This window comes from Motacilla alba, chromosome 1 (assembly GCF_015832195.1).
Source record: "Motacilla alba alba isolate MOTALB_02 chromosome 1, Motacilla_alba_V1.0_pri, whole genome shotgun sequence".
Lineage (NCBI taxonomy): Eukaryota > Metazoa > Chordata > Aves > Passeriformes > Motacillidae > Motacilla > Motacilla alba.
Window position 1 is genome coordinate 9317792 of NC_052016.1, and position 18026 is coordinate 9335817.

The window sequence follows — 18026 nt, forward strand, 5'->3', positions numbered from 1 at the left end:
CAGCAGCAAAATTCTGGCTGTGCTGTTTCTTCATTAAATGAGTAGAACTCATCTCTCCACCTTCAGCTCTCATAAAGCTGTCTCATCTTGCCTTGAAAACTCCAGTCCAGGTAGAATCTTTTTAAGGACTAAGGGAATTGAATTTACAATGAGCAAATAATCAACTTTTTTTTCAGGATCTCTCAGTACTTTAAAATACTCAGGGCTGTGTATAGAGGGCAGAGGAAAGAGGCCAAATTTGGTTATTCCACTGGTTCATTGACCACATGTTGCATCTCTTAAATTCATCCCCATTTTGTGTGGAGCACTGGGACAATGCTATTAGTGATCATCTGGAAGGGGGTTAAAACCTGGGGTTTAAAAAAATAAATTAATTTTAAGAGGTTCAACACTCTCCCATGAATCACAGAATCCTAGAATGGTTTGGGTTGATAGAGACCCTAAAGATGATCCAGTGCCACCCCCTGCCATGCCAGGGACACCTTCCACTATCCCAGGTTGCTCCAAGCCCTGTCCAGCCTGGCCTTGGACACTTCCAGGGCATCCAAATGCTTCAGGATTACCTTGAGCTTCCAAAAGTTTGTCTTGTTCTCTGGTTGGTTTCTTTAGAGCTTCTAATTGTGATTGTTTCTTCTATAAATAGTCTTTGAATAACTGTGGTGATGGCTGAGAGGAGTTACTTCTTACGGCTCTGTCAACTGCTGGCTAAGAAATGGAAATGGAAGATAGGGAAAGGCCAAGTCCACCTTTCCCTGGAGCTCAGCAAGGCTGAACAGGCTGCTCTGGGAATGCAACTGGACTATGGGAATCCTCCACTGCCAGTCCCTGGATTTCTGTGTGTTTTCTCCTCTGCTCTGTGGGTACAGGCCAGCCATTCTCAAATGGAAAGCTCCAGGCTGCCAGCAATCCCTGAAGCCCAAGTAATTGATCCAGGACTATATCAAACAGTTTTCAATAGTGCTTTTAATTAAAAGGCAAAATAAAGGCTTTGTTGTGGTGGTGACCTGAAAAGAAATGAAGGATTGGCAGGGATTCATTGGTCTAAAAAGGCCAGCTGCAGTTGTCTGACATTGTTATTGATTGTGTCTGCCTTTCTAGAGTTCCTTTCCGAGGTAGGATGCCATAAAACTTCCACAAATAAACTGCCAAAAACCCCTTTTGGAGGTGGTTGCTCTGCTGCTGTCTGTCCTCTCCTTTCCCCTACAGTCATGGACAAGCTGCTGCCAGCAGCATCCTTGTGGCTGGTTTTCACTGGAGGAGGCTCAGAGCAGGTTCTGCAGCCTGTGTCTAAGTTCTTGGAGGGCTTTGACTTGTCTTGGGGCTGAGGTTTGTCGTGTGGGTGTTGTTTGTAGCCCTGTGAGAGCTGCTGGAGCCCCACTGCTGCAGGGATTTAAAGCCCTGTGGATGCAGCTGTTGGGGCCAAGGGTTAGTGATGTTCTTGGCAGTGCTGGAGGAGTGGTTGGGCTCCACAATCTTGGAGGGCTTTCCCAAGCATAATGGTTCTATGATTTATTTTCTTGCACTTTAGAAGTGTCCTTGTGGACACTACAAAGCGTGTCCTGAACTGCCAAAAAAACACCTAAATACCGATATTTGGCACCAGCACGTTGTGTGCCGGCTCCTCGCTGGCCTGTGGTTCTGTGGGAAGCAATGCAGCTGCCAATGTCTTTGTCAGAGGAGCTGCTGATAATGACAGAGAAGGACTGGAACTGCTGGAATTTGAGGGGACTTTGTGTTCAGGGGGTGCTCCCTGTGCCCTCTGAGCCGGCGCATTCGCTGTCCCTGCTTTCATTTCCGCTGCCTGATCTCCGTGTTTGATCTCTACCACCAGCTCCAGGCCATTGTTTGTTCCTCTTGCAATGAGTATCAAATCCAGAATCAGCTAAAATCAAGGTGAGTTGTTCTCTGGGAAGAATGAAATGAATATTAAATATATTTAAGGTAGAAAGTGATGGAGCATCTCTCAAATTCAAAAAGCAATATAAAGCAAACCTAAATTGTTCCCTGTTTTTCTGGGTCTTGTTTCCCTGTAACTCTCTGGATATTTTACATTAATTTCCTAAACAGAATCTTAAATAATGAAGCACATCTGTTTAATAGGACCACAGCATAATTTATAACCTAGATCTTTACTAGGCTGGGAATAAATTATCTTAAAAGGGGCTGTTTGAACCATTTTGTTTATACTACTTAGAGGGATCCATGCATGGATTTCAAGAAGGTTTATATTTTGCAAGCTTTCTACTAATTTTAGTTTTTCTTGATCTTTCAAAAAAAATATTGAGGACTTAAATCTGTAAGGAATTGGCTCAGGTGGTCCTTTGGACTGATCTCATCTCCCATCAGGAAAGAAATGGCAGAATAAAATAGGTTTGACAGTAGAGCAGGAGTGAAATCAATAGGGAAAAAAATCAGGGTAAAAAATCCTTTAATTAGAGCGAGGAGATGAGACCTCCTCAACTGTGGCTTTTGCCTCTGCTCCCTGGGACTAGGCAGGATTCCATCCTCAGAAGTTCCTCACTGTGACTGAGACAAATTTCACCTGACTGAGAATTCCTTGGATGAGTGCAGTCTGCTGGCTCTGCCAGTGCTTTGGATAATGAATGAGTTTGGTTCCTTGCTTGGAGGGAACCAGGTGAAATTTCCATAGTTTGACAGTGAAGAGTAGAGGAGGATGGGGGGTGCTTTTATATTTTTTTAAAGAAGCTGCTTTAATCACTAATACGACTTTTCTGTTTCCAGCGCTGGGAATGACGTACCTAAAAATGGTTTTACTGGCTCATACAGATCAGTAAAAGTCAACTCTGTGCATCTTCCTTTTGGGGCTTCTTTTTAAACACAAATCTAAAAATGGTTTTGAGGCATTCATAATTCAGTATATTGTTCTTAGCAATGCTTTTCCTTTTGGTGCCTTGGGTGTTTGTTTTTTGTTTTGTTTTTTTTTTCACAGCAAAATAATTCCAGTGAAGATTTTGAGATGAGCTTATGTATGAAAGAAAGTTATAGTGTCACTGGGGTTTATCCTTCAATCAGATCTGAAAGGAGTCATGCAAAGGGCAAGTGAAATGTTGGGATTACACAGTGAGGCGGCTTTCCTCATCTTCCTCCCTTTACCTCTGGCTTTCAGCAGGTTGGACCTCTTGGCCAAGGCTTCTTCTGCGAGCTGGGAGAGGCCAAGGGCAGTTTTCCAGTTGAACAGTCTGGATGTGCTGATCGCTTTTAAGGTTATTCTGCTTTCAAGATAATTCTTGGGTTTTCTTTCCTGATGGCTGATGCTTTGAAAGTTCTAAACATCCACTAGGATGGAGTCAACAATTTAAATGTAGCTTCTCCAGAAGAATCCTTGGAGAGGTTGTGAATCTCTAGTATGATATGCCTAAGAAAATGAGAGGGGAATGTCAGACCTTCTCCTCGAGCATCACACAGTCCAAGTGGCACAATCTCAACTACTTTTCCTTGCAGGTCACTCCTGGCTGGTGCCTGAGCCCTTCGCAGACTCTGGCAACAAACAACCTTGTAATCCCATGCTGGCAGGAGGTGGTTTGTGTTACCTAAGGGCTCTGGGCCCTCCTCCCCAGTGCCTCGTTAGAGCCTTCCCCAGGAGCCCACCATGAACCAGTGGCACTCCTGGGGCTGCTGCTGGCCACACAGATCTCCCCAGGAGCAGGACAAAGGCAGCCTGCAAGAATCAGATGGAGTGACCTTGGAATGCCTCCAGGGCTGCTGTGGGATCAAAGTGGCTGGAAGCACGAGATCAGTGTATTGATTCCATCCTGCAGCTGAGTTCTCCCTGTGAATCCCTGCCAGGCAGTGGCTCCAGGCTCCCAGACAAAGGGCATCGATCAGGGGGACTCCATGAGCTGAAGGCTTGGAATTCAGCCCCTCCTGCTTCATGGCAATTCCACTGATAGGATCTTCACACCTTCCCCTCAGTCTTTGGGCACTTGGCTGTTTGCTGCCACAGTTCAGGTGCTGATGCAGGAGGGTGTTGGTGGTGGGGCATCGGCTGGTTTCTGTGCTGAGCCAGTGATCAGATCTTTCCTTTTAGGAGTTTCCTAATTTTATCTGTCAGAACAGCCAGCTGCTCCTTGTCCCAGAACATATGGGAACACTGCAGCCTTGCAGAATTCATAGGGATGGGGTGAGCAGCCAGTTCATGATGGGAGCCACCAGATCCAGATTCTTCCAGAGCTGATCCAGCTGAGGAAAACCATCTGAGCAAATCAGATCCAAGCTTAAAAATTCCTGTTGGAGATGGATCCCTTCAGAAGTGAACATTGATAATTAGATGATAGAAGGTGCTCTGAGGCCTGGAGCCAGGCTGGGAGACCTGATTGTTCACTTGGAGAAGAGAAAGCTCCAGGGAGAGCTCAGAGCCCTTGCAGGGCCTGAAGGGGCTCCAGGAGAGCTGGAGAGGGACTGGGGACAAGGCATGGAGGGACAGGACACAGGGAATGGCTTCCTACTGCCAGAGGGCAGCGATGGATGGGATATTGGGAAGAAATTGTTCCCTGTGAGGGTGGGCAGGCCCTGGCACAGGGTGCCCAGAGCAGCTGTGGCTGCCCCTGGATTCCTGGCAGTGTCCAAGGCCAGGCTGGATGGGGCTTGGAGCAGCAGCCTGGGCTAGTGGAAGGTGTTCCTGCCATGGCAGGGGGTTGGGATTAGCTGGTCTTCAAGGTCCCTTCCAACCCAAAACCTTCTAGGATTTTATAATCACAGCAATCACTCAAGCAATGGTGTGTGAGGCACAGCTGTGTGATTAGGAGCTGTTTGATGTGGATTTTGTTGGATGGAAAGCTGGAAGGAGTCAAGAACTCACCTGGTGAAGCCAATGTTCAGCCTCTTAATGACAGAAAAATGTCCAGAATGTCAGGCTTGGTGTTGAAACAAATGGTTTCTTTGGTTAATCACTTATTTACTTGGCTCCCCTCCTCTTCAAAAGATGCCTTGGATGTAAATTCCTAGAGTGGAATGACATTGACCACTCTGCATGGCAAGGAAGGGAGGAGAATCCACTTCCCAGTTGAATAAGTGATTTTGAAATTCAGTTGCCTCAGTTTCTCAGTTCTGTGCCCTTCCTCCTCGGATTGTGGTTAGACTCAACTTTTAGCTGTTAGATCTTGATCTACAGAGGGAAAAGTGGCTGGAGACAACTTTCCCTGAGCAGTAAGTCATTTCTGCCCCTCACCTTTCAGCTGCTTGCTGTGAACTCTGCGAGCCACCGGGATTTTTGCCAAAAAGTTCCTTCTCAGCTCCTGAATTGTTTGAGATTTTCCCTCACTTCCTGTAGCTGTCAGTGTGTCCAGTCAAAGCAAACCCCATTCCCAGCATTTCCTCCTCCACCTCTGTCCCTCCAAGGATGTGATACTGACCTTTTCCTTGGAGTTGTTCCAGCAGCATGCCAGGAATATTTTGGCCTAAAGGATATTTATTGCATTGCTGACTAATGCTGCCCTGGACGTACTTGTGTGTGGAAATTTTTCCAGGAGATTAAATTAACTCACTAGATTAAAAAAAAAACAAACAAACCCAAACCAACATCTTAACGAAACAAAGCTGAAGTCTTCAGTGTCTTATCTGTTCCTTGGGCAATGACCCCTGGATTACTTATCCAGTTGTTTCCCATCTGGATTTTAAGCAGCTGCTTGTTCTTGTCTCCGTGTATTTCCTTGTTCTGCTTCTCCCTGCTGGGCTTCATTTGCCTCCTGAGGTCATCTTGGCGTTTTCCAAGATGAATTTGAATTCTGAATCTGTCCTCTCCCTTGCTTGCAGTCACTCCCTAATTATTGCCTTCTGGGAATTCGAGAAACATACGGCCAGCAAGGCAGAGCAGAAATTAGAGATACAGTGGGATCTGTGGGCTTTCATTCCTGCCGGGATTTCTAAAAGGAGTCACTTTGGGTTTTTTAAACGGAGGAACGGCAGTGCCTCAGTATTCATGGAATTAAAACTGTGAGCAGTTGCTGTTAATGCCGTCTTGATCTGCTGCCTGTCAACATAAACCTGGGTCTGTTCAGAGAAGAAATGTCTTGGAACTCAGTCCATTAGGATGCTCTCTCCAAATGTTGGTTGAAGCAGATATTTAAGAATAAACAAGCCAAGCAGTACCTTATTTTCCCCTTCTTTTTGTGAAATGAGTGAAGGGAGGGTAGGGAGACTCCAGGAATAAACAGAATATGTTCATATTTTATGATTTGTGGACAGATCCCATCCAAGACATGTCACTCAGAAGGGAAGAATTTTCTGGAACACTTCATTGTCCTTCAGGGGTTGTGAGTTACCAAAGCAAATAATTTCCTGGGTGAGACTGGACCTGTGAGGAGTTAAGTGTGGCTGTTTGCATCAGTGGCCACGTGAGGAAAACAGCTTGTTTGTGATGCTGCAAATCAATTCCTGGGATTCAGCCTGTGCTGCAGCGGGAGGGGATTTGGTTTGCTTGTCTGTGTCTCCTGAGGATTGTCACTGGGCCTGGAGTGAGCCCCTCCTCCCCTGTTCAGCACATCCCTGGGACAAATCTGAGTGAGGGATTCAGCAGTCATTCCCACCTGGGATGTGCTGCTTCTGAAAACCTACTCAGTGAAGGGAGTATTTGCTCTGCCTTTGTGAAGGCAGATTTTCAAACTGGTGGGAAACCTGATTCTGCCTCCAGAGCAGAATATGTTAGAAATTCACATGGGAATTCAGATTTTGACTTGGGAAAATCTCATCTCTCCGAGGCTGTCTGCTGGTTCCTGTTTGTTTAGCCCTTTTTCAGAGTTAACTGAAGATGAAAATGCTGCTTAATTGGGATACTGGAGATTTTGGTGACACTTATGTTAAGATCTAAAACAAACAAACAAGCAAAATCCCCCAAAACTCACCCCAGAAATCATAGAATGGTTTGGGTTGGAAGGGACCTTAATTTTGCCTTAAATCCCTGTGTTCACTGGATGGCCACCCTGGCACAAAGAAGTGAAATCCTTGGAATATTGCTTGGAGAACACGAGCTCTGCCTCGAGCACTCTTTCTTACCTTTTACCTGCACATGCAGGGTTTGGTGTCCAGCACAAGTCACACAGTTCCTGTCCTCTGCCTCTGGGAGATGGCAAATTCCTGCTGCAAGCAGGTTGGAAAAAACTCTGGGAGGTGATGCAGCCCTGAGAAACTGCAGTTGCTTCCTAAATAACTGGCCTACAGATTAAGAGGATTTGTACACATCAAAATGAGGCAGCTGGAGATGTTCCAGTTCCTGTGGATCTTGCTGATCCCTCCAGGTGAAGATACAGGAGAAGGAAAAATATATTTTAAAATATAAAAATATATTTCTAAATATACTTTAAAATATGAGTTAGGCTTTGGTCTAGCTCTGCTGTGGTGTTTGTCTTAGAGGAGTAGAAAATAAGTGTTGTGAGGATGATGGGGTCTGAAAGTGAGTAAATCCCATGTTTTATGAGTGAGAAGAGCTTTTTGTTGCTAATAATCAGTTGTGGGAGCTGTAAAGTTCATTCAGTGCAACTAAAATTACTGAATGACTTGGTAGAAAACAGAGCAATGAAATTAATTTTCATCTCAAATCACAAATATTCAAGAGTAAATATGATGATTGGAATGATACAGGGGAAAAAAAAAGGGACTTTATAATTGTAAAGTCAAATAACTGCTCTTGTCCTTGCAGGAAGTTTAAGTGCACATGATGGATCTGTTGGACACTGTAAACCATTTTTAAATCACTTGCTTAAATCTTGCTCTGAAGTTGGTCCTTGAATCCATGGCTTTTTCTCTTCTTTCAGTGGGGAAGACTTCCTTGATCACCAGGTTCATGTATGACAGCTTTGACAACACCTACCAGGCAAGTGAATCCATATTTTTGTCTTGTGTAAGACTCCTGTGCTGCCGTGTCTTCCATTGCAGGAAAAGTCATTCCAGACAAGTTGGGGCACTGACCATGGAATTGCCGGTTGTAAAATCTGAATTTTAATCACCAGCCAGAGTGGCACTTCTGGATTGGATTCCGCTCCAGGAGTTTGCCTGCTGCTTGCAGCAGGATGAGCTGTGGAATGTTCTAGAGGAACACCCAAGGCACAGCCAGGGAATAGCAGTTGTTAAGTCTGCCTGGGGTTTTTTTCCCCCCCACCATTTTCTATCAGACCATCACAAATCTAATCCCTGTGTGTGGATAACATAACAGGTACCCAGGTCTTTCAAACAAGTTGACACAAGCTAGAAAATAATACAAAATAGGGGAAAAAAAGAGGAAAATTTAAGATGTTTAGAAAGCAATTTTACAAATTAGCACAGTGCAGTCCAGGAGAACGGTCAGTGTTGACCACTCCCAGAATTTAGCATGAGCTCAAAATGTGGTGAGATATAAAAGTACTTCAGTTTCCTGAAGTGTGTCTCCTCCAAGCAGAACATGTTTCATGACTTGGTTGCAGTTGGTGATGTTCTGGATAGAAGAAACTGAGAAAAATCTGTTCCCTGGTGCCTGGGAAGGCTTTTTTAGGGGGTTGGGAGGAGGAGATAACAGAATGAAAAAAACGGAAAACGTGATTCTCCTGTTCCTCAGTGTCTAGCCAAGGTTCTCATTGAACTGTGAGATTTCCCTCTTGCCTCCTTCAGTAATTCCTCCTTGCTGCTGCTAGGAAAAATGAGATGGGAAGTTCTCCCTGAGCTGTGGGAAGAGCTACGTTTCCATAGTGTGGGAGGGCTGGAGCACACATCACTGCTTCCTCCCAGATTCCTCCCACTGTAATTACATGGACATTGAAGGCAGTTCTTTTATTTAAGCTGGGATTTTATCCCCCTCCCCAGTATTTTTTTTAGGAGTGCTCCTTTTCCTTACTGAGTTTTTGTCCCAGTTCTTCCTGGAGGAGGTTTCACCCTGTGTACTTTAGGATGTTACCATGGAAAGGTGGTCTGATGTAATACATTAAATGATTGCAGAATCAGTGAGTGGCACTTACAGCAGTGAGAAATCCTGAGGGCTTCCAAGACAACTTGGATTTAGGCATCCGTGCTGCCTGCCCAGTTTGGGTGTTAATGGATTGGGTCAGAGCGATTCATCCAAACCCCCTGGTTTTCCTGGAGTTGTGCCTGAGGTGGGGCCATACCTCCTAGTGTGTGCTGTAGCTGGAAGAAGGAATCAGTCTCAAAGCTCCAGGAATTTGGCCAAAATCACACTGCCTGTTGGTGTCAACCCAAACCAGACATTTTTGGATGCCCAGAAATCTCAAGAGACCCCTGAGACCTCAGTATTAATGCACCTGGTCATGGGTAACTGGAGCAGGAGGTGAGTTCAGGGATGATCTGCTTGTTCTGGACATTTCTGGCAGATTTTGAATGCCTGTTTTTCTGAAACCTATCATTTGAACATGGGGTTTTTATGTTCCGCTGTTAAAAATAGAAAGCTGCCATTTAGTAAAATCCGTGCTGTGCATTGGATTCCTTCTGCTCGCTGCTGGATGAAAGGAATTCAGCTGTGTCCCTCTGTCTTATCACTGAGAACTTGCTGTGCTGTGTCAGAAACCCAAACACCTGGAATAAAACCCTGTGATTGGAGGTGTTTATTTTACCAGGATTCATTCCCCTCTGTGGACATGCTGGGAATGATTTCCTCTGTGCTGTGGCCCCACATGTCACATACCATGGAAGATCTGTTTTAGTAAAAGTCTGGTATATTGAGCATGCTGGAATCCATTCCTTGATAATGCTGCTTCCCTGTTGTGGTAGGACAGGCTGCGAGAGAAGAAGGCTCCAGGGAGAGCTTAGAGTCCTTCCAGGGACTAAAGGGGCTCCAGGAGAGCTGGAGAGGGACTGGGGACAAGGCATGGAGGGACAGGACAAGGGGGAATGGCTTCCACTGCCATTAAGATGTTCTCCAGGAAGCTCCCACTGGTGTTGGGAAGTTTGGGTGCAGCTCTGCTGCTTTAGGATGAGCCAAGCTTTAGTTAGGGTGTCTGCCTTAATCTGCCTGGAAGAGTGAAGATCCATGGCGATATTTGGCACTTGGGAAGAAGGCAGTGTGCCCACATATCCTGGTTGAGCTGAGGGACACCAGTTTGTCACATGCATAGAAATCCTTGCTGCTACCCAAATAAGTGGATCAAACTGTCAATATGCATGAACTGAAGTCAATCTTAAAACCTTCTGTGATTTAAGGAATTGTTCTGGTCGTGGATATATTAAACAAATTGCTTATTGAATCAAGCTATATCTTGAAAATAAGAAACCAAGCCCATTTTTCTTGCAGCTTCTGCTGCTCTTCTGAAAATCACTGCAGGTGTACTGACTTTTTTTTTAAGAGCTCTTGGTTTTCTCATCTCTTTACAGGCAACAATTGGCATTGACTTCTTATCGAAAACCATGTACTTGGAGGATCGAACAGTGAGTAAGATTTTGTTGCTTTTCTCTGTGAACAGTAGGAATGAGGACCAGCATCTGGTTTTGTGCAGCCCACATTTCTGAGATCACTGGGAAGCACAGGCTGAGCCTTCATCTCCCAGCTGCTTCCAGGCTGACGAGTGCTCTGGAGACACAGCAGTGGGGTTGGGAAATTTAGTGTCATCCTCTGTGAAGAAAGAGACTGGTACGGATAATTTGAGGGGTGAATGATGGCGGGAATCTGGGGAAAGGGGAACCATGCTTAACCCCTTTAGCTTTTGATGCCACAAGACAGAAAGGTAAAATACAGATTGCCAGATGTGGCCAGTTAATAGCTGGCTCCATCTTAATACTCCTTGTTTAAAAGGAAGGTGGCCTCTGATGAGTTCACAAATGAGACTCTTTTCCTTGCTTGGTGCAGTTTTAGTTCATCAAGTGAAATCACTCCTATGTGCAAGCAAAGCTGTGGTTTAAAATGAGCTCAGATTCTTAATTAAGAAATTCAGCCTCAGTTGAGCTATTTGCAGAAACAAAACTGCAGTGCTGCAGAAGCTTGTGGTACCAGATAAACTCCCAATAAATGGGATTGGATAAACCCCCAGTAAATGGGACTGCATGGAAAGGGCTTGAGGGATGTGATGTGCTTTCCATGGCCAAACTGGCTCTTGCACACCTTGCCATACACGTTGCTTTCAGTGTGCCTTGCCTTTTCTTCCAGAACCTTGCTGGTAAGAGCCATTTAGCCTCTCTGTGCGTGTTACTTTGCAGTTTAGAGTCACAACATGCATTTTATCCTTGAAAAACAACATGAGTAGTTTTTCCACCAGCAACCATCCTTCGTGCTCCTGGAGGTTGCCTGTGTGAATCCTGAGGAAGGAGAGCAGAGCATGAATTCCTCCTGTAGGGAGAAGTGCAGGTGAAAATTTCAGAGAATCACTGAGGCTGGAAAAGCCCTCCAAGATCAAGTGCAAGCATCCCCCAGCACTGCCAAGGCCACCACTAACCCAGGTCCCCAAGTGCCACATCCACACACTTCTGAACGCTTCCAGGGATGGTGATTCCATCACTTCAGCCGTAGCTTTCTTGTTGGTGCTCTCAGTTTGGAAGCTGAGCCATTCCACTCCTCCCCTTTTGGAAGTGAAGCATTTTTTGGGAAGCTGCACCCCCGTTTGGCTGCTGTTACCCCTCGGGAGAGATTGCTGTAGGGAGACTGTCCTGCTGCTCCCAGTCCCCAGGCAACTCCTGCATGAGTTTCTCCTTTTTATTTAGCTATTTTTTGGAAAAAAAGAAAAAAAAAGTGAAACATTTCTTTACTCTTTTATTTTTAGTGGCAGTTTGGCTTTTTTAATTTTCTCCCACCCACAGATCAGGTTGCAGCTGTGGGATACTGCGGGTCAGGAACGTTTCCGTAGCCTCATTCCCAGTTACATCCGTGACTCTGCTGCTGCTGTAGTAGTTTACGATATCACAAGTAGGTATTTTGCACTGGCTTTGACCTTTTGTCTTATTTTTCTTGCTTGTTTGACTGATTTTGTTAGGTACGGTTGCAATTATGGGACACAGCAGGTCAAGAGCGGTTCAGGAGCTTGATTCCTAGCTACATTCGTGACTCCACTGTTGCAGTTGTTGTTTATGATATCACAAGTGAGTGGGGGGAATTCTGCATTTCTAATACTCTGCCCTTTTCATCCTCTAGCTTAGCTTTGCATGTCCTCTCACGTCATCTGCTTGGGCTTCATCCTGGCATGACAAAAATGTGGTTTCTGTGCTTGTTTTACACAAGCCCCGTGGTTGCTGCTGTTGTAATGTATAAACTGTCTCACAAAGGCCATTGTAACCCTTGCCTACCCCATTTTCTTCAGTCCTCCAGTCCTGCCTGCTCTCGTTGCACTCTTCCATCTGCCTTTTGGTCATAACATCACCTGTGACTTTTGGTCTTCGTGTCCATGGGTACCTGAACTCTCAAACTGGAGGCTTTTGTAGCTTGCTTCACTTCATTCACCCTCCCCCCCCAAAATGAACTCTGGGCACGGGCTGGCGGGGAGAACGCATTAACATCACATTTTCCTTGGAATCAGCCACTCTCACGTGCTGCAAGATGCAAAACTTACTACTAAGCTCTTACCCTTTAACAATTGCTCTTTCATTCCTTACTAAGGTATGTACATTTTTGTCAACTAAAATATTAGTGCTTCTTCAGCCCTGCTCCTTCTGTCCCTCCCCTCAGCCCAGACACCCCTTAACTTACCAGTTCCTGCACTGACAAAGAGCAGAACTTCTATTTTAGGGGAGATAAACCTTCAGACAGTTTCAGTTCTAAACCAGAATCGACTGAGAACAATGGCCTAATTCTGCACAAATGCATAAGTTCTTGTCCTTTGATTTATAAATACTAGAAGATTACAGCCAGGAATAGGGGCTTTACCTAGGAAAGCTCTAATTGTTAAAAATGGCACTTTCCTTTGAGCTAAAATTACAGGTTAGCTGTGAACTCTGAATTTTTTCCTGACCCAGCAAATTCAATATTGCCAAGCAGTAAAGGGAATTAAGACACTGGCAAGTGATCAAGTGTTGGCTGTCTAGCATGCAATATATTACTTTGCAGTAGAAGCCATTTTAAAAAATCAATACTTTTCAAGAACTGCTGCAGAGGCCCCCCCCTTCTTAATACTGAAACTACTTTGGCTGCTCAGATGCTCTTTGTGTCGCTAACTGGCAAATGCTGAGCTCTGTGGCAGCTTCCCTCCAACTCCTTTTTCCCTGTGGGATGCAACTTCTCAAGCACCACAGAGTCTGGAATTCTTACCTTGCAGCTTTTAAGGGTGTAGCCTGTGAAGAGGTTAAATTTCTGCTTCGGGTTTTATATGCAAAGATTTAGGAATTGTTTTGAAGGCAAGTGTTCAGTGCCACAGGAGTTGCTGCTGTGTTGTATAACCCTGGGATTCCCTAGAGAAAATTGAAAGTGATTGATTCAAGTGTACAAAATGCAAGGCTGGGATTGAGGATTTTTGAGTAGCAGTGGAACTGTAGGAACCTCTGTAGGTGCACGAGCCATGGGCAGCGTAGAGTGCAAAAATTAATCCCCGCTCCCGACAGAAAATACTTCATGTTGAACTGAAAAATAAGGAACCGAAACACAGTGATAAGACTTTTCATTTTAGGTGCTGTCAAAACCAAATTATAGATGGACTCAGTTCTCTCTGAGGCTTTGAACCCACCTGTAATGAAGCACTTGCCCACCTGAAATTAATGCCAGAGCTTCCGTGTCCTTTAGTGGGGGAGATTCAGGGTTCCACTCGCTGATTCTTCATCACCCTCCTCCGCCGACTCCACAGAAAATGAAGCTTTTCTTTCCAAGTGCAGATGTGTTTCCTGGTGAGCTGTGAGGGACACCTGCAGTGATAACCCTCTCCACTGTTCTCTGATAGATGTAAACTCCTTCCAGCAAACCACAAAGTGGATCGATGATGTCAGAACGGAACGGGGCAGCGATGTCATCATCATGCTGGTGGGAAATAAAACAGATCTAGCAGATAAGAGGTATGGGGCAATTATCCAGCTTTCAAATCCTGCTTTTCTTACTCTGCTGCTGTTTGCTCTTATTTTAAGGCGTATATTGTAATTTTTTTTTCTGGAGATGGCTGTGACTAGAGAAATCTCAATTTTAAATCCCCTTTCTTTGGCTAAGCCAAATTTTCATCACAGTGCTGTGAATGAGCTGAAAAACCATCACCAGCTTGTGCAGATGCCAGGGGAGAAGGGGTGGTTGTCTACAGCCCACACCAGTGAATGAATAAACTGGTTACCAATATTTGTTCTTAGTAATGTTCTGCTTAATGGGTGGAACACATATCCAGGGAAAAACGGGGCAAAATCCCTCCCATATGAGGTGGTTACACTTGAACCTTTGTGAAAATAGTTTGGTTTTGATGATTATTTTGGGACTGTGATTGCTAATTGTTCAGACATAAAAGCACAGCTTCCTGGACAGGGATTTTGGGGGTGAATACTTGGCTGTTCTGCTGGAATGCTGAGTTCTGCTTGGGTGTGCTATGGAAGTGAAGTAGTGATACCTGTCAGCCGCTAGACAGTCCATGCAGGAAAAATAAAACAACCTTTAAGTGCTTTCAGATAAAGCAGTTAAAGGTTTGTTTTTTGGGTTTTTTTTGTTTGTTTTTTTCTTTAAAGTGTAATAAATCTTAATTATTAAGATATTTGTCCAGGTTTGGGTTTTATGAGTTTTTTTCCCCCCTAACTCTGTGTTTTCTTCCCCAGACAAGTGTCCATTGAGGAAGGAGAAAGGAAAGCCAAAGAGTTGAATGTAATGTTCATTGAAACTAGTGCAAAAGCAGGATACAATGTAAAACAGGTGAGTGGCTGCTGGTAACACACCCTCCTTGTGGGAGGAGCACTTCCCTGGATCTTGGGAAGCCTTGGCAAAGGGGGCCAGTGGGAATTGTAGTCCACACACAGCAAGCAACACCTTGGAGCTGAATTGTTGGCTGAGGTTCAGAAGGATCTCTGGCCTTGCATCACATGGTTTGGGACTTCATTCCCCTTAAATAACAGAGGAGTTATGGAAGAAGCTTTGTGTGAACAGAATCACACCTTCCTGGGCTTTTGATAATCCAGATTGGCTGTTTGGACTGAGAGTGAGACACAAAGCTGGGGAAGCACAGGTCTGAGGACTGTTTGTGATTCTGTTTCAGTGAATGAAACAAACCAGGGAAGGAGGAGCATGATGGCTTAAAATGCTCCCAGTGCACCAGGAGACAGAGCAACTGCTGTTCCCACTCTGTTGGAAGGCGCTGGAAATGCCAGCAAATGTTCCTGGACAGCCAGAGCTATTTATTTCTAGAAGATGATGAATTGCTTTTGAACTGGGGAAAGCAGTGAAAGGTCTTTTGAACTGATGGGGCTGCAGAAAAAATGAGGGTTTATGTCCTGAGATGAGCTGTGGCTCTTTAAATTCAGACCTGTAGAAGACACAAATTCATGGGTGTCTCCACAGAGCAAACACACCTGTGTGGAATTCTGTACTCAGCTCCCTGTCCCCCAGGAACAGAAGGACCTGGAGCTGCTGGAGAGAGCCCAGAGGAGGCACCAGAGGGACTGGGGACAAGGCCTGGAGGGACAGGACACAGGGAATGGCTTCAAATTGACAGAATAGGTTTAGATTTGATATTGGGAAGGAATTGTTCCCTGTGAGGGTGGGCAGGCCCTGGCACAGGGTGCGCAGAGCAGCTGTGGCTGCCCCTGGATCCCTGGAAGTGTCCAAGGCCAGGCTGGACAGGGCTTGGAGCAGCCTGGCACAGTGGAAGGTGTCCCTGCCATGGCAGGGGATGACACTGGGTGATCTTTAGATCCCTTCCAACCCAAACCATCGGGGATTCTGTGTGTATGGATGACATCCCATGTATATCTTATATATGTAGTTACACAAATGGTTTCTGTGCAGAAGGGTACCAGGAGTAATAAAATAGGATTATAAACTACTTCATGTTCTAGACAGGACTAAAGAGTCTGTTATTAAAATGTCCCTTGACTTTGCCTCTAAGTAGCAAAATGGTTCCCTATATAATGGGATAATTATAGCAGTGTTAACTCAGAGCTGTTTCACTGCATCACCCACCATGGATGTGTTGGCTTCCAGGGTCCCCCAATTATCCTGCCACAACAGAGGCTGCCTGGTAATTAAGGTTTGGATTCTGTGCTGCAATCCTTAATGAGTGCTTAGACCTGGGGGTGTGCACTGAGAGCAGTTGCCTCACTGAGAGGAGTGATGATGATGATGATGATGATGATGAAGGAGCTCTTCACTCCCTCTTTCCTTCAGGGAGTTTCTGTGCCCTGCCACTTTTCCAACAGGTTCTGTAGCTAAGCCTGTGAGGGAGTTGTGGCTTTCAGGGCCAGCTGGAACCCTGAGGATTTGATGGTGTGCCCAAACATGAGTGGATATTCAAAAAGAATTAAAAATGGATTTTTCTTACAAGTGTTGATCCGTGTGTTGCAGGTATGGACAGGGATTCTCAAGGATGTCAAAGCTATTCTATATTCTAGAATATTTGTAACTCTCTTTTTTTAATAGTTTAATAAGCAGTTATTAAAGCAGTTATCAAAGGATAAGACCTTTAATACCACCACTTAGATAGCTCCCTGTTTCCTTGCAGCTTCTCTGCTAAATGGTGTGAATTTATTTTATAACTTAGCAATAAATTCTCTCCTCGTGAAATGGGGAAGTACAACTGCAGAATGGATCCCCTTCCCATAACCTGTGTAAAATCCTTAATAAGCTGAATGCAAATTTGACCTTCCCATAACCGATAATTTCTCTCCACAATATATTCTGATCCTGCAGAACAATCACTGTCTCAGTTAATCTTTGTACTGAATTTTCATCCAGAAACAGCTGAATTTCTTGTCCTGCTCAGGGAGGGAATGGCTGTGACTCTTCCAGCTGCTCCTCCTCAGTGGGAATCCAGGGAACTTTTGTCCTTTGGTGCTGCTTTTAGCTTCTGGTTCATCCTTTTCTGCTGGAAGAGATGAGAGGGAAGGGCACTGCCTCCAGCTCCCTGCAGCTGTCCTGCAGATCCAGAGGGCCTGGCTTTGTGCTGGGACCCCAGTAGGTGAGATGCTCTGTACTTCCAACAGCAGCTATTCCAGTGCCAGCATCTTCTACCAGCAGAGAGGCAGAGGGGACCGTGCTGCTGCCAGGCTTTTCCTGCCATTCCCTGTGTCTGGAAAGGGGAGAGCTCTCAGGATGGCACCTCACTGCTGGCAGCTGTTGGACCTGTGACTGCAGAGCTGTTTGCAGTCCCCGAGGTCCTTCACACTTCCTGTTCCTCTGGCTTTGGGCAGGGGGTGTTGCGGGAAAAATGAGTGGATATTAGGGAATAAAAGCATCGGTAGTGTTATTGTGGGGTTAAACCGATGCAGCAGAGGGGACAAGACTGGCTTTTGGATCCTGCAAAGACTGATTGCCAGGGGAGCCTTCGGCTTGGAGAAGAGAAGTAGATAAGCTGCTCCTTTTAATGCAGAGAACTGTAGTCTCTGATTCATTCTGTCAGCCCTGAATAAGCTTTAAAAGACTTTGCGATTCCTGCTCTGTCTCGGCTCTCTGTATTCCAGGGAATCTTATTGTTAGTCTGTGGATTTCATGCCCAGAATATGTCAGGGTTCATTTTGCTGTCTTGTAGAAAGAGAGGGGGAGGGAGAGCCCTTGAATTGCTCCCTCCAGCAGTACCTGGCACACTCCACGCTGGCCCTGGAAGAGCCAGGGGATGAATGTGGTCCTTGGCAGAAGAACTTTCTCACGGCAGCAGCTCTCTGAGCACAGCCCCTCTGTGACCCTGCTCTCAGAGAGCTGGGCTCTTTCTCCTGTCTTCTGATTCTTACCCATCTGATGGACAAGAATTACCCTAGAGCTGCATGAGAATGAGAATTAGGGAGAGATTTTTGTTTGCCTTGCGTTGGGGAACAGGTTTCTTGCCCGGCTTTTCCATCTGGACAGCAATCCTCCCGTCCTTTCCATATTGCTGCTGGAGTGTGGCTGAAAACTGGTTTATGCCTGCAGTCTTTTGTGACCCTGATCTGTTGGGATTTATTGGCTGGAGTAGCACGAATGGCACAGTTTGGCAAATGACTTGAAACTGATGGCGAGAGATGAG

General features: G+C 45.4%; 1 protein-coding gene across 4 annotated transcripts in view; it reads left to right on the forward strand.

Annotated features, from left to right (window-relative positions):
* The window catches only part of RAB6A (RAB6A, member RAS oncogene family), a 42718-nt gene that overhangs the window by 17433 nt on the left and 7259 nt on the right, over window positions 1–18026 (forward strand). The window contains exons 2-7 of one of the 4 annotated variants that reach the window (XM_038134974.1): window positions 1832–1893; window positions 7770–7828; window positions 10309–10362; window positions 11725–11830; window positions 13788–13899; window positions 14635–14728. In XM_038134974.1, coding sequence (XP_037990902.1) covers window positions 7799–7828; window positions 10309–10362; window positions 11725–11830; window positions 13788–13899; window positions 14635–14728 — 396 coding nt within the window. In that variant the 5' untranslated portion in view covers window positions 1832–1893; window positions 7770–7798. Of the gene's footprint in view, window positions 1–1831; window positions 1894–7769; window positions 7829–10308; window positions 10363–11724; window positions 11831–11897; window positions 12004–13787; window positions 13900–14634; window positions 14729–18026 lie in introns of all 4 variants that reach the window. The other 3 variants (XM_038134963.1, XM_038134952.1, XM_038134941.1) reach the window with 3 other exon arrangements.